The sequence below is a fragment of the Hyperolius riggenbachi genome, chromosome 9, assembly GCF_040937935.1.
Source record: "Hyperolius riggenbachi isolate aHypRig1 chromosome 9, aHypRig1.pri, whole genome shotgun sequence".
Lineage (NCBI taxonomy): Eukaryota > Metazoa > Chordata > Amphibia > Anura > Hyperoliidae > Hyperolius > Hyperolius riggenbachi.
This window is the reverse complement of record NC_090654.1, coordinates 226,222,717-226,239,330: the sequence shown is the minus strand read 5'-3', so window position 1 is coordinate 226,239,330 and position 16,614 is coordinate 226,222,717. Positions and strand designations below refer to the sequence as shown.

At 43.3% G+C, this 16,614-nt stretch overlaps 1 protein-coding gene across 2 annotated transcripts in view; it reads left to right on the top strand.

Moving 5' to 3' along the window:
• Positions 1–15,268, top strand: part of COX16 (cytochrome c oxidase assembly factor COX16) — a 175,109-nt gene extending 159,841 nt beyond the window's left edge. The window contains exons 4-5 of one of the 2 annotated variants that reach the window (XR_011024097.1): positions 6,731–6,829; positions 14,640–14,717. Coding sequence is in view for 1 of the 2 variants with exons in the window: in XM_068254083.1 (XP_068110184.1) it covers positions 14,640–14,753 (114 nt within the window). In the remaining variant the exon portion in view is untranslated. Of the gene's footprint in view, positions 1–6,730; positions 6,830–14,639 lie in introns of both variants that reach the window. The other variant, XM_068254083.1, reaches the window with a different exon arrangement.
• The last annotated feature ends 1,346 nt before the right edge of the window (positions 15,269–16,614 follow it).

The following is a 16,614-nucleotide window of genomic DNA, read 5'->3' as shown; positions in this document are numbered from 1 at the left end:
ACATGTGCCCCTGCTATCTATGAGGTCTGAAGCGAGATTTATTCTCACTTTAGACTCTCTTTAAAGAGACACTGAAGCGAAAAAAAAAATATATGATATAATGAATTGGTTGTGTACTATGAATAATTACTAGAAGATTAGCAGCAAAGAAAATATTCTCATTTTCAGGTGTGTAGTGTGTTTCCTAACATTGCATCATTCTCTAATATGTGCAGATTACACAACACTCTGCATTCAAAATGATTCTTTCAGAGCAGTCTGTAAACTTATGACCTCTCCTCTGGCAGATAAAAAGAAAACTGTTCACTTACAGTTGAGATAATAAGTCAGAAGACAGCCCTCTCCAGGACTTTGAAAGTTGTAGCGCTTAATTGCTTTTTTGCATAGAGATAACAACTGGAGTTTCTTAACTCCTCCTGTACTGGAAATAATTACACTGATGTATCTGATCTTAATGTTTTATTTCTTAGCTGTGCTACACATACAAATCATAATATCATTTTTTTTTTCGCTTCAGTGTCTCTTTAAAGGAGGTAAGTCCACCACTGCCTCCTCAGCATTTTTAACAATTTTAGCTACTTTTACTCTTTTTGCGCCTCTCTTTGCTTCATACAATAATTTAAATGTTATGATAGATGGCAAAATAAAATGTGTTGGTTTTGTCTCTAGTAGCATTGTTTATTTTAAAACTATAGGGGATGGAATTTGAAAAGTAGTACAGGTAGTCCCAGACTTGCAAACGACCCGCTGATACAAACTGCATAGATTCTGTGTTTCCATGGGAACAAGTCCAAATTTTTTTTTTTTAGAAAATAGATTTTAAAACATTCTAAGAAAAAATGGCTTTTAAACTTGTATAAGCAGGTACAGAGGGTAAAGGTAACACTGGAGGAACAGGGGGGCACAGAGGAGGTACAGGGGACAGAGATGGCACAATGTTCCGACTTTTAAAATGCATACATAATATAGTAGTTACTAAAAACAAATATCACCCCCAAAAAAAGCCTAATTTGTGGCAAAAAAAAAACAAGATATACAGGTCCTATTCAAAAAAATAGCATATTGTGATAAAGTTAATTATGTTCTGTAATGTACTGATAAACATTAGGCTTTCATATATTTTAGATTCATTACACACAACTGAAGTAGTTCAAGCCTTTTTTGATTTAATATTGCTGATTTTGGCATACAGCTCATAAAACCCTAAATTCCTATCTCAAAAAATTAGCATATCATGAAAAGGTCCTCTAAACGAGCTATTAACCTAATCATCTGAATCAACTAATTAACTCTAAACGCCTGCAAAAGATTCCTGAGGCTTTTAAAAACTCCCAGCCTGGTTCATTACTCAAAACCGCAATCATGGGTAAGACTGCCGACCTGCCTGCTGTCCAGAATGCCATCATTGACACCCTCCAGCAAGAGGGTAAGACACAGAAAAAAATTTCTGAACGAATAGGCTGTTCCCAGAGTGCTGTATCAAGGCACCTCAGTGGGAAGTCTGTGGGAAGGAAAAAGTGTGGCAGAAAACTCTGCACAACGAGAAAAGGTGACCGGACCCTGAGGAAGATTGTGGAGAAGGACCGATTCCAGACCTTCGGAGACCTGCGGAAGCAGTGGACTGAGTCTGGAGTAGAAACATCCAGAGCCACTGTGTACAGGCGTGTGCAGGAAATGGGATACAGGTGCTGCATTCCCCAGGTCAAGCCACTTTTGAACCAGAAACAGCGGCAGAAGCGCCTGACCTGGGCTACAGAGATGCAGCCTCGGACTGTTGCTCAGTGGTCCAAAGTACTTTTTTCGGATGAAAGCAACTTTTGCATGTCATTCGGAAATCAAGGTGCCAGAGTCTGGAGGAAGACTGGGGAGAGGGAAATGCCAAAATGCCTGAAGTCCAGTGTCAAGTACCCACAGTCAGTGATGGTCTGGGGTGCCATGTCAGCTGCTGGTGTTGGTCCACTGTGTTTTATCAAGGGCAGGGTCAATACAGCTAGCTACCGTGTTTCCCCGAATTTAAGACATTCCCTTAAAATAAGCCCTAGCATATATTTCGAGTATACTCGAAATATAAGACATTCTCCAAAAATAATCCCTAGTGGCAATCGCTCGTTCGCTCTCCCTTCCGCCCGCTCACCTGCCCGCTTTACCTCCGTGCAGCTGTGCCGGCTCCTGTCACCCTCCTTAACGAGGTCGGATCCCCCTGCGGTTTATGCCGGGCATGATTCAAACCGCAGATCAGCGGTGACGTCAGCTCATGCAGCCCAGTAACAGCGCCGCCCTGTACAGGAAGTAAACACAGATCACTTCCTGTATAAGGCAGCGCTTACTGGACTGCAGTAGCTGCCTTCACCGCTGATCTGCGGTTTGCATTATGCCTGTGATAAACCACACGGGGATCCAACATTCTAAAGGATGGGGACAGGAGCCGGCACATGGGAGGTAAAGCGAGCGGGCGAGCAGGCGAAATCTGCCTATTTACACAGGGGAATGAATCGCCTATATATACAGGGGGAATCTGCAGGGGGGATCTGCCTATATACTCAGGGGGATCTGCCTATATACACAGGGGGAATCTGCAGGGGGGATCTGCCTATATACTCAGGGGGGATCTGCCTATATACACAGGGGAAACTGCCTATATACACAGGGGGAATCTGCAGAGGGGATCTGCCTATATACACAGGGGTGGATCTGCCTATATACACGGGGAATCTGCCTATATACTCCGGGGGGGGGGGGGATCTGGCTATATACACGGGGGAATCTGGCTAAATACTAAAGGTGATTTGGCTACCCCCACAAAATATAAGACCTCCCTGAAAATAAGCCCTAGCACACATTTTGGAAGAGAAATTAATATAAGACAGTGTCTTATTTTCGGGGAAACACGGTATCAGGAGATTTTGGAGCACTTCATGCTTCCATCTGCTGAAAAGCATTATGGAGATGAAGATTTCATTTTTCAGCACGACCTGGCACCTGCTCACAGTGCCAAAACCACTGGTAAATGGTTTACTGACCATGGTATTACTGTGCTCAATTAGCCTGCCAACTCTCCTGACCTGAACCCCATAGAGAATCTGTGGGATATTGTGAAGAGAAAGTTGAGAGATGCAAGACCCAACACTCTGGATGAGCTTAAAGTGAACCTTAAGTGTCCCAAAAAAATTGAGTTTTACTCACCTGGGGCTTACCTCAGCCCCCTGCAGCTGATCGGTGCCCACGACGAGTCGCTCTGATGCTCCGGGTCCCGCTGGCGGCCACTTCCGGTTTCGCCGTCAGGACCCGTCAGGCTGGGGAACGCGGCTGATACTACGCGTTCCCAGCCAAAATAGCACCCCTATGCGGCCATATGTCCGCATAGGCACCTGTATGCGGACATATGGCCGCATAGGGGTGCTATTTTGGCTGGGAACGCGTAGTATCAGCCGCGTTCCCCAGCCTGACGGGTCCTGACGGCGAAACCGGAAGTGGCCGCCAGCGGGACCCGGAGCATCAGAGCGACTCGTCGTGGGCACCGATCAGCTGCAGGGGGCTGAGGTAAGCCCCAGGTGAGTAAAACTCAATTTTTTTTGGACACTTAAGGTTCACTTTAAGGCCGCTATCGAAGCATCCTGGGCCTCCATAACACCTGAGCAGGGCCACAGGCTGATTGCCTCCATGCCACGCCGCATTGAAGCAGTCATTTCTGCAAAAGGATTCCCGACCATGTATTGAGTGCATAACTGAACATAATTATTTGAAGGTTGACTTTTTTTTGTTTTAAAAACACTTTTCTTTTATTGGTCGGAGGAAATATGCTTATTTTTTGAGATAGGAATTATGGATTTTCATGAGCGTTATTCCAAAATCATCAATATTAAAACAATAAAAGGCTTGAACTACTTCAGTTGTGTGTAATGAATCTAAAATATATGAAAGTCTAATGTTTATCAGTACATTACAGAAAATAATGAACTTTATCACAATATGCTATTTTTTTTAGAAGGACCTGTAGATCATTTAGGTGTGACAAGTAGTGATAAAGTTATTGGCCAATAAATGGAAGGAGGGCTGACTTGTGAAAATTGCTTGTGTCTTTAAGATGAAAACAACCCGTGGGCTGAAGTAGTTATTTTGTAGCATGTCTTGTATGCATGTTGGATTATTATGGCTCTGTACTAATTACAAGCTGACACATCATTGCATTCCAGCGGATCTGGAGGTGTGTTTAGCTTCTAAGGACGACAATGCTTAATTTGCATATTTCAGCAGTGATGCACTGAGAGACATCTCAGAGCTAACTTGAATTATCGCAAATACTGTCTGTTTTAAGAAAGCATACTTTTGTCTTGGTGTTCTGGTTAAAGTGAACCTCCAGACTAAAAATCTACTCAGCAGCACTGAAAAGGCTTGGTGTTTCTTTAACAGTTTCACAGCATCAGAACTTTTTTCATCCAAGCCTCATTTTTACCTGCACAGAAGAAAACTGCCCGGGCAGTTTCCCCCTGATGCTGTGCAAAGCATGATGGGCTTTCTGGTGATGTTGTTTTCGTTCTGCTGTTTTGGTGCAATTTTTTTTTTTTTTTTTTGTAATTTGAGATTTGAAGTCTAAAATGCGCATCTGGGAGGGGTGGTCAGGACACACGACAGTTGGAACCATGTCTCATGCTCCCTGTCACCTCCTTTCAACCAAAAAGATGGCTGCCCCCATTAAATCACAAACATTTGCCTGTTTTTTTAAAACAGGGTGGGTAAGAGATTATATTACCTATCTATTTTAATTAACATAACTAATGTAACTTAATGACAGTATGTTTGTTTAGGCTGAAGTTCCCGTTTAACATTGCACTTTGAGTAATCGTTTGCATCCATTTTTATTCTACGGTTGTCCCCCATACTGCAGCTAAGTTCAAGACTGTGACTGTGACTCAAGATAATGCTTTTTTCATGGGGATAAATTGTGTTTTGTTATTTGCCGTTGGGATACACCTGACAGTTCAGTGTGTATGTTCTAGCTTTATATCCTTTTACTGACACATAAAACAGCCCAGTGTTGCAGAGAAGAGTGATGGTATCATTGTCAGTCTTTAAAACCTTGTTTGATATTTATCCTCTTGCTGTGTACAGTAACCAGGCTTGCCTTCTAGATGAAAAATCAACAGTTCAGCTTTGCTAAAGGAATCCATTTTCTATGACTAGTTTTGTTTTGCGGGATGCATCAGAATGGATATGGATGTATACTTTATTCACTTGTACAGAGTGAAGCCTTGGATTTCTGTAGCTTTTGCATTCTGTTAAAAAAAACAAAAACCAAATGGAACGATCGGTGTAACACAGAGAGGATCTGATTACCGGTGATCTGCAGTATCACCGAGAATGCAGATATATACCCGATTATTGATGATCTGCAGTATCACCGATAATCAGATATATCTCTAACCTCTGGACATCAGGTAATATGAGTGTTATGTGCAACAGTAATACTTTGAGGAGAGCACCCATATAGAGGGTGCAAGGCAGTAAAGGGTATTGCCCAGAGAACAGGCTCCTTCCAAAGGCCTGAGGCTCCCCAAGGGGCGGAGTCAGGCTGAGAGTGGGAAGGACCAGAGTGTGAGTGACACCAATGGAGGGATGTCACAAACAGACTGTGAACTATCTCTAGCTGGAGAGATAGTTCTCGAGGTCGGGCAGGCCAGGTCGTCAACACACAGACAGATAAAGTACAGAGGCAGGAGACAGATGCGGAATCCTAAGACTAGCAGAGTTTGGCAACAGAGTATCAGATATAGCGAAGTACCTAATCAGAGATCAGAAGAGTGGTCAGGAAAGCAGAAGGTCATAACAAATAATCAACAATGCCTAGACTTGGGTGTGAGCTCCTAGATCATCAACACCCCGGAACTGGTCTAGATAATAACACAGATGGTAACAGGATTCCTAGACTAAGGTGTGAGCTCCTTGGTCATCAACACCTTGGAAACTGGTCTAGATAATAACTCAGATAATAACACAGATAATAACAGGATTCCTAGACTAAGGTGTGAGCTCCTTGGTCATAAACACCTTGGAAACTGGTCTAGATAATAACACAGATACTGACAGGAGGTCTGAATGCTACCACGTAGTGATCGCAACGCCAGACACCAGAGAAATGACCAGCACCCAGTATATATACCCCAGCGCTCTCCAGCGCCACCCCTAAGTGCTGGACCAATGAAAACTGCTGGAATTGTCAGCTGACCGGCTTGGTCAGCTGACACCCTTTTGACTGTCATAAAGGCTCTTCCTCTCCGCGCGCGTCCTCCTGAACCTGTGTGGACTATCAGTCCCAGCCACACCAGACATGTGTTATAATGTTTCTGCTGTGTTGGATGCGGAACCAGCCGCACCGCTGTCCAAGCATGCGGCGGTTCCTCCGCGTTCAGCAGTACTGTCAGAAATATGCCTATGCGTGCAAACATCCGTGTCTGACGCGGAATCCGCCGCCTTGTTCATAAGGCATGCGGCGGTTTCATCGCGCTCCGTCATGCCAGTGGATGCAGACCCACGCGCGCAACCTGCCGCCTTGCTCTGAGTACCCGCGGCGGCTTTTCCGCGTTTTCTCACAAAAAACAGGGAGGTATCCCATGGAGGTACCACAGATAAAAAATATACAGCAACCTTGCGAAAACAATGCCTGCTTCTATTAATCAATGAATACTTAATCAGCTCCATAAACATGTGAACATTCACTATTTTGTTCTTGTAGCCTCAAGACTCCAACGTCAAACTTGGACTAATTTTACAATGAGTTTGATCCCTACATTCATCCATCCATCATCATTACACTGACTTAACATGCACAAAGGTAAAAAGTCGCTAAGGTTTTTTTTTGTTGTTGTTTAGAAGAACCTCAGCTGCTAAAAATGCTTGACCCAGCCAAGAAAATCATAGATTCATCAGCTCGCTCTTGATGTTGGAATTTTGTGCATCATGGGTTGTTCTACAATCTTACCACCCAGAAGACTTCTTCTAAGTCCCTGTGTCCAAAAAAATCCCTAATAATACTACAATTATTATATTATATGAGCTGAAAAAAGTGGATAATGACCATACATAAATATACACACACCGATACCCAGACCATATATAAATACGCGCACACACTCATACCCCCACATAAACACGTATGTACCCATACACGTTCACACTCGTACTGGCGAGAGAGCAGGGAAGAAGAAATAATGTATGAAAAGAGGGTAACCATTCACTATAGAGCTAGGTGTTTTTCCATTTATTCCTACAAACACTTGTACAATCAGTTATTTTAGATAAATATATATATACTGCTTAAAGTAATAAAAACTTTTCAATGAGTAGACAAAAATAAAAAAATCCCTGGAGGTGGATTGTTGCAAAACTAACAACTAGCCTGGGGTATTTCTTAAAGGGAAGATGCAAGCAGGAGGAATAATTAATACAATTGCTTATTTTTATACAATATTAATTTATAAATTATTTAGTTTGCCCCTTGTAAAAAATGTTCTTGACCCTGATTTACATTCTGAAATGTGTCACAGGCTGCAACATCTTTAGTACTAGCAAGTGATATCTACTGAATGTTTGTTTACTGAGAGCTCCATGCACAGAGGGAGATACTGCTTGCTTGGCAGTTGGAAACAGCCATTATTTCCCACAATGCAGAAGTACAGAGGCGCCAGAAGAATAAAAACAGTTACTTAAAAAGTTTAAAATGAAGTAGGCAGTGGTGGGCCTACCCCTTTAATGCCGACACAAAACAATTGCTGTTTTTAAACAAAAATTGGTTTATTTACATAGTCTAGAAGGGTGCAATGCGTTTTGCGGGTATATCCCACTTCCTCAGGCAATATAAGGGAGCATATAACTAATGCAGCATATAACTAATGCAGTCTGTCTGATAGCTTAGCGCCTCTGTCCCACAATGCAACAAGGTTCAGAGACAAAAAAATGTCAGGACCATGGTCATGACATCACACTGTGGGTGGAGTTTCGCTACAATATCAGCCATACAGATCCCCCTGATGCTCTATTTGAGAAAAGGTAAAGCTTTCTTGTGGGAAAGTGAATATCGGCTACTGATTGGAACGAAGTTCAATCCGGGGTTAAAGTTCCTTTTTAACCACTTCACCCCAAGGCGGTTTTTATCCTAACGGACAAGAGCGATTTTCACCTTTCAGTGCTCATCCCTTTCATTTGCCAATAGCTTAATCGCTACTAATCACAATGAAATGATCTATATCTTGTTTTTTTCACCACAAATTGGGCTTTTTGGGGTTGATATTTGTTTTCAGTAATTACTTTATTTTCTATGCATTTTAAAGGGAAATGCAAGGAAAAAATGAAAAAATACACTATTTCTCCAATTTCATCCCCTATGGTTTTAATATAAACACTGCTACTGTACATAAAACCCACACATTTTATCTGCCCATTTGTCCTGGTTATCACAAGATTTTAATTATGTCCCTAGTACAAATTATGGTGACAATATATCGTTTGGAAATAAAGGTGTATTTTTTGGGGGGTGGTGTTTTTTCACAATTTAATTTTCACGTGCACCCGCGGAAGCGCGCACGCGAACAGCGGCAGCAGCACTGTCTGACTTATAAAAACCTCCTGGAGCCATTAAGAGGCTCTAGCAGGACATTTTTATAAGTCACCATGTCATTAAGTGGTTAACCTCCTTAGCGGTAATCCCGAGCCTGAGTGAGTTGTATGCAGGAGCTGCTGCAGATCTCTCTGTGGTTTATGGGGTTTTTTTTCTCGTTTTTAGGTTCTAAAATCTTCTGAAAAAATTGCACAGCTTTTAGACCCTGAATCGGGAAACAATCATCATACTGCCATGGAGGTTAAACAGGCAAATAACTGAAATGTTGAATAGAAAATGCTGGTTAAACTTACTACAAACCTTTTTAAAATGTGTGCATCAATCAAAACTGAAATTTATTTTGCTTCCATTTTCCTTCTGTTAATAATAAGAAATAGAACTGTATGTATGTGAAATACACATATTGCACAAATCTACTACATAAACTGTAAGGGCTAGTTCAAGGGATCTGTGGGATGGGCTTGTGGCGTCTCTTTAAAGGTGGCCACACACCATACAATTTTTTAAATATCTGTTCAATTTAAGAATTGCAATCAATTTTTCTGACTGATTGTAACATTTCAAAAATATGACCAATGTACCACACACCTATGTTCAATTTTCCCCCCAATTATGATAAAAATGATTGGAAACTCTAACAAAATTGCTAGGGTGTGTATATTAATAAACTGACAATCCAACACACACCATACAATCTTTAGAAAGATTGAAGAAAAATATCTGGCAGTCCGGATCGATTAAAATCGAAGAAAACGGGAAATCCGATCGGATTTTTCAGTCGAATGAAAAAAAAGCTTTTGATTTTTTCGGGAGATACGATCGTTTTTATCGAATTACTGTAAAATCGGATCATTTTATTGTATCGTGTGTGGCCACCTTAAGTGTTGCTAAAAGTTTTATCTGCTTTGAGCAGGAAAGAGTTTAACAACAGTTACCGGTCTTTCGTCATTGCATCTTCTTATGACTCCCTTCTCCCCCGGGGAACTCGGAAGCACCGAACATTGCCAGTCCTGGATGCTAGTGCTGCGTTTACACAAACTACGCAAAAAGCTGTCATTGTCGTTTGAAAAGTGCTACCATTCATTTGAATGGACAGTGCTTGATTACATTTGAATGGTAAATGTACAATCTCTGTGATAATATGTCTACGTGAACCTGCCCCTACACTGCATCTGCACTAAGGAGCAGCAACCAGTATCGACCAGCAGCATTTTATGCCATTTAACTAAACTCTCTAGATACCTTCTGCCTGAAGTAGCAGCTGTGTTCTCAGAAAGCACTGGAGATCGTCTGAGATGCAAAGTCAGGAGATGTATAGTTCAGACAAACTTACACTCAACTAAAGAGCGAGTATAAGGCAAAGGGAAGCAATCAGGTAATATATACATCACAGGTTCTATCCTTTAGATGCATAGGAACGTTTTTTTTTATACCACTTTTTGTTTCACTTATCAAGTTTTGTCAGATGTATAAAAATGAAGGAGACTGGTGAAAAAAAGGATAATGAAAACATGCTACATAGGAATACAGAGCGAAACCGTAAAAAAGGGGGCCCCAGGCACCATGGAAAGAAGGGCACCGCAATTGCAAATTGTGACAATAAATAGCTTTGCACCCAAATTTCTGCCTATTGCCGCTAATTGCAGCTATGTGGCGGGGGGGGGGGGGGGGTCAAGGGCAGCACCGGGTTAAAGATTAGGCAACACCAGGTAGGGTTAAGTGTTAGGCACCACCGGGAGGGTGGGGTTAAGGGTAGGGCACCACTGGGGGGGGGGGGGGTTAAGGGTTAGGCATGGATAGAGGGAGGGCTAATGGTTAGGCATTGGTAGTAGGAGGGTTCTGTATGGGAGTAGGTTTAGGTTAGGTCATAGTAAAATATTGGTTACTGATTACTGATATGTTACTATCGGAAATATTACCTTTTGAGTACGTCGGGAGAAAGTCCGTGTATGGCAGGCTTTAGGCCCGGTTCACATTAGCGGTCGCCGTCCGGAATCGCCATGCCGGAGCCGGACCGCATGCAGAACGGACGGAACGGACGCACGGCATAGCAATGAAAGCCTATGCGTCCGTTCACATGCGTCCGTTTCGTCCGGACCGGATCCGGACTCCGGCATAAGACCCAACATGCGCTATTTTTTGGTCCGGCTCCTCCGGCAGCCGTATCCGGAGCGGAGCCGGACTGCACCATCCGGCCAATACAAACCAATGAGAACCGGAGAGCGCACAACACACTGGCTAAAAATCCGGATGTTCTACCCCACTTCCTATGCGTATTGAAGCGGCGATTTTGGATGGGGACACATGGGCAAGCATTTTGGAGTGGAGCAGCAGTGACTTTAAACGTGCTGGAGATGTTGGCAGTATGTCGGAGGTGGAGGTGAGTGCTAAACAGCGGAGGGCCTGATTCCACAGGTCCACCTTCTGCTGACCTCCCAGACCCCAACATTTTTATTCTATTTGTACTATCTTTTGCCAAACGGATCCGGATCGCATCCTGATGAACACCTGATGCAACCTGACCGGATCCGGATCGGATCCGGATCAGAACTGTACGGTTCCGATCCGGGTCCGGATCCGGTCAGGTCATCCGGTCCGTTTGGCAGAGAACCGCAAGTGTGAACCGGGCCTAAGGCTGGAAACTTCTAATGTAAAGTGTTCTCACCTATCCCCTCTGCTGCCCTTTAGAAATAGAAAAAAAAAGTTCATGTAGATTCCCCCTGCACACCACCTACAATCCGTAGCACACCTCGAGCTACTCTCGCTGTGTAATGGTGTGCTTATGTGAATGTATGGACAAGCAAGCAGCTTCTGGCATCTCCCACAGCTCTCTGTAGGCGTAGTTTCATGCCATACACCCATCTATAATTTTAACTTGGGCACATGATTCAACAGTAAAGATATCCTTGTAACTGTGATGTAGGAGGTCCATTAGAGACCAGAAAGGCATGCCGACACACAGTGACTGCCATGTTCCTGACAAGGTGGGATGAGCGAGTTCAACATTATAAGATCACTTATCCTTTAGCATTCCATAACTGAAAATAAACTTATGAGATAATGACAGGTAGTCCATGAGTTACAAATACCCTGCCAAGCTTTATGACGTCACTTCCGCGATGCATACGTCATGAGGCCACAAAGAGCACAGTTGGACAGAGGGACTGATGAATTCACATAGGGGCACAGGAGGATAGAATGAGGCACATGGGGAAGGAAGGAGACACAGAGATGGCACGGGGCATAAAGGGGGCACGGGGAGGGGGGCACAAAGGGACAGTAGTGGGACACTGGAGGCACAGGGGGACAGAGATGGCACAGAGAGTGACACCGGAGGCACAGGGGACAGAGGTAGCTCAGTGTTTCAACTTATGGATTAGCTCAGGTTGAGAACAAACCTACAGCTCCTCCTACAGCTCCTATATCGTTAACCAGGAACTATCTGTAATTGCATGTGTAGTGATAATGGTGAATAGAACATTGGCAACAGAATCTCGTATTATTATTGTCAGTTTAAGATCTAAGTTTTTAAGATTGAATTTTAAACAGCCATGACAGGCTAATGAAAAATCTGCCTCATTTATCTGCAAAACAAACAAATAATGAGCCTTTGAACTCACCAGCACTAAAACCTCAACGGCAGTGTTTTCTCAGCCAGATAAAAGGGTTAAGCCTTCTATTTTCTTTTCAGAACACTGGGCTAAATTGTACTTTCTGTTTGGCTACCTCATTTGCATAGATGGCAAATACATACAGACTCTTTTGGACTGCTTGGTCCTCATGATTTGCATATTCTCCTCATACAGTCACATTAATCCATGCATTGCACTGTTGAGGACCAACCAGTCTCAAACAGTCTGTATGCATGTTGGATTATTATGGCTCTGTACAATTAACAAGCTGACGCATCATTGCATTCCAGTGGTTCTGGAGGTATGTTTAGCTTTCTGGGACAACACATGGATGAATTGCATCTTCAATAGTGATGCACTGTGGGACACCTCATATGCTCACTCCAACCTAAATATTTGCATATACCTTTTGTTTTAAGAAGGCAGACTTCTGTTTTGCGTAGCATTTTAGTAAGAGGGCTTTTTGGTCCCTTTTAGCCACTTACACACTAGGAGTTCTGGTTCACCATGAGCTTGCTGTGCAATCTGTAACTTTACGATCAGTAGAGAGCATAATAACTTTTACTTGTCTATACTGGTGGCAAGCCAGTGTCCAAAATGTGGCCAAAATCAATAACAAAGTGAATTGCCTTAAAGGAACACTATCGATTTACATATTTTTTTTCAATTGAGATAAGAATTGTTTAGGAAGTGCTGCTAAGTACTGGTGTATAAATTTCACTGGCAACCTCTTTGTTTACTGTTATCAAAATACTTTCAAACTTTAACTGACAGCAGAATGAGCCATGAGGAGAGGGGAAATCCCCTCACACTTGATCAGTTAACCCTGTGTGTAACTCTGTGTGTGAGAGAGTGAGAGAAAGCTCACAGCTTTTGTCACAGCTTTTCATACTGTTTTTGCTTTCTGAGAAAATACTCTGTAGTCTGATATGCAACACTGGCTGTGCATTGAAGCAGACACCCCTTCTGCAATTGATTTGTCCCAATATAGCTAAATCCTACTATCAATAAATTAAAGCTTTTGCCTCTGATATTTAACATGAAAAGTAGGAAAGTGTTTACACAGCTACTTAGACATTTTTTGTACATTGTCATTTTAGAACACTTGGGCATTGATGGTATGCCTTTAACCACTTGCCGACCGCACGCTTATACCGTGCGTCGGCAAAGTGGCAGCTGCAGGACCAGCGACGCAGTACTGCGTCGCCAGCTGCAGGCTGATTAATCAGGAAGCAGCCGCTCGTGCGAGCGGCTGCTTCCTGTCAATTCACGGCGGGGGGCTCCGTGAATAGCCTGCGGGCCGCCGATGGCGGCTCGCAGGCTAAATGTAAACACAAGCGGAAATAATCCGCTTTGTTTACATTTGTACGGCGCTGCTGCGCAGCAGCGCCGTAAGGCAGATCGGCGATCCCCGGCCAATCAGCGGCCGGGGATCGCCGCCATGTGAAAGGGGACGTCCTGTCACTGGCTGCACAGGACGGATAGCGTCCTGTGCAGCCCAGATCTCCCGGAGGAGCAGGTAGGAGAGGGAGGGGGGAGAATGTCGCCGCGGAGGGGGGCTTTGAGGTGCCCCCCCCCCGCAACATGCCTGCAGGTAGGAGCGATCAGACCCCCCCTGCACATCATCCCCATAGGGGGAAAAAAGGGGGGGCGATCTGATCGCTCTGTGTGGCCGCGGATCTGTGCTGGGGGCTGCAGAGCCCACCCAGCACAGATCCAAACAAACAGCGCTGGTCCTTAAGGGGGGGTAAAGGGTGGGTTCTCAAGTGGTTAAAGAGCGTCTTGGGTAAAAATGACAGAGCCTGTCATGACAGATACTGTCTCAGTGATGGAGGATTTGGGGAAGGTGTTAGTGTTAAATAGTTACCTTTTCCGACGTAAACCCTCCAGGCACCACCCCCGTCAGAGATGCCCTGGCAATTTTCTTTTGAAATTCCCATTGAGGCTCTTGCCACGCCATTCTGAATTGCCCCCAGCTCAGCAGCCATGGCCTAATTGGTTGGCTGGTGAGCTGGGGGTGGGCCGCTACAACACAGGCGGAGGTTTCCGGAAAACTCTAGCAGTCTTTGGAAACATGTCCTCGACTTCTCTCCCGAGAAGGGGGTGGGGCATCACCTGTCATCAGAAGACCCGTCCCCCTGATCCATCGACATTAAGACTATCATTTTTACCGGTGGTACTCTTTAATGACCAGGGCCCTGTTTTATGGCATTTTACCCAAACTTTAATTTATATACACTAAACTTTTTTTTGGTAAAGTTTTAGACTTGACAGTCATCGTAGATTTTCCTGCACACTACTTTTATGTTCTGTTTTTCTTTGTTACTGTTGTAAGCTGTACATGCTGTGAAGACATAGCTTGCTTTCAGCTTCTTTATTTATCTTCTTATTTGCAGAAAATAAAGGACAAACAATTTGATGATTGGGTCAACATAAGAGGTCCTCGTCCATGGGAAGACTCTAAATCTTTCCAAGAACAACAGAGAACAAATATGTCTGCGAAGTCATAAATAACTGGAGCCGGGACGCAGTGGAAGCCTTCATAAAGGTGCCTGCACAGGATGGAACAGGCGGATAATGTTCCATTTCATTGATTCGTCCTCACAATTTCACAGTCCTTGTGCAGGAGAGCCTTGTGGTGTCCTCAGGCTTCACATAAAGGACATGCTTCAACAAACCCAAACATTTGATTTCTGTCCTTGCGCCAGGTGGACCTTGATGAAGTGGCGGGCCTTGCTGTGATTTTCTGATTGTATTCTGACACAGGCATCTCGTTAATATTAAATCATTGTTTTATGCCATCCTTCACGTCAAGTGCTTTTTAGATTTCAGTAACTGATTGCTGCAAACAGAATATTAAATCTTCCACATAGGGCCGGTCGTGGAAATTGATTTCTTTGCAGAAGTGAAGTTGCTGCGGAACAAGAAGAGGTCGGGAAGATTATGAAAGCCACTTTCTGCATGCAGATAAAATGTGTTTAATGCCTGCAGATTATTGCCAATTAAAGGATGCTTTTGTAACCTATTTCTGCTCAAATCTTCTGCACAGTGGGAGAATCCTTAAAGTGACTTTATCATGTCAGAGAATCGAGGTGGGCAGCAGTTTGAAATCAAAGGGTGATTTTAAATACAATTAAGTCGCAAAGTGGTATTTGTAGTCATTTTATATAATTCCTTTTTAAAGTGAGCCACACTTTATAAGATGTGATCAAACAGATGGCCTAATTTCATGGTCGTCTCCTCAGAATACTTCTCTCCTTGGCCAAAAGATTTGGATAGAGTCAGGACATCCTAAGGTCACATAATAAACATTCGAGGTGAGTACATTTTGTGCAGATTTGGGATACTTTTACACTGACACTACTTAGCGCATTGTAACATGGTGCAATTTAAAGTCTTAGTGAACCTGAACCGCATAAAATTATTTAAAATAAGCACATGATGTACCTGCAAATGAATATTACATACTTACCTCGCTGTCAATTCTTCCCAGAAGCTCACCATTGTCTTCTGACAACGATTCCTTCCATTTTTGACAACATTTTGTCAGAACTGAAATATATCAGGTGCTCTCAGTTATATATCAGTTTGTCCGTTATTACTGAAAGGACAACTGATGAGCAAGGTGATGCCCATGTTTTCCTATGGCTCAAGTAAGCTATATTACAGTTTAACAGTGTGCAGACCGGGAAGCTGTTATAGGGTAATGGCTATTTTCAAAATGGAGGATGGTGAATTCCATCGATCACAGTGGACAAACAGGATGCAGGAGAGGAGAAAGAGACTGAGTAGATTACACAGGAGCGAAGTATGATGTGTGTATGTTTATTTTGACTTTTAATTTTCAGTTCAGGTTTGCGTAAACGCCTTGTTCACACAAGTAAATGCAGATGACAGTGCAATCGGAACATAAAGCACACAAATGCAAGCCATTTGCCTTCCCCTGCATCTCGCTGCTGATCCCATGAATGGCTCAGCGTTATGTTTTGCCGAAAATGCGCGCAGCAGTGCAATATCACTAGCTCACTGACTGTGTGCAGTGCAAGAAGGGGTTGATGCAAGAAATTGTGGTAATATTACTCTTACTATCGACACCATGTGACATGAGGTACACTATTACATTATTATTATATGACTTAATGCACTCAACAAGCGTGACCGTTGCTATAGTAACACATGTTACTGACAAGCATTACCATTATTAGCAGTTTTGTTAGTCAAGTATCGCGGTTTATGCTAATAGCGCAACTGGAGGTACACAGTGCCGTTAGTAAGGATAATACTGCCGTGCTATGTCTGTGCACGCCAATATTACTGCGATTACGTTAACCAGGCCCATAGTGTTATCAGACAGTACAGTCTATGCCCTTC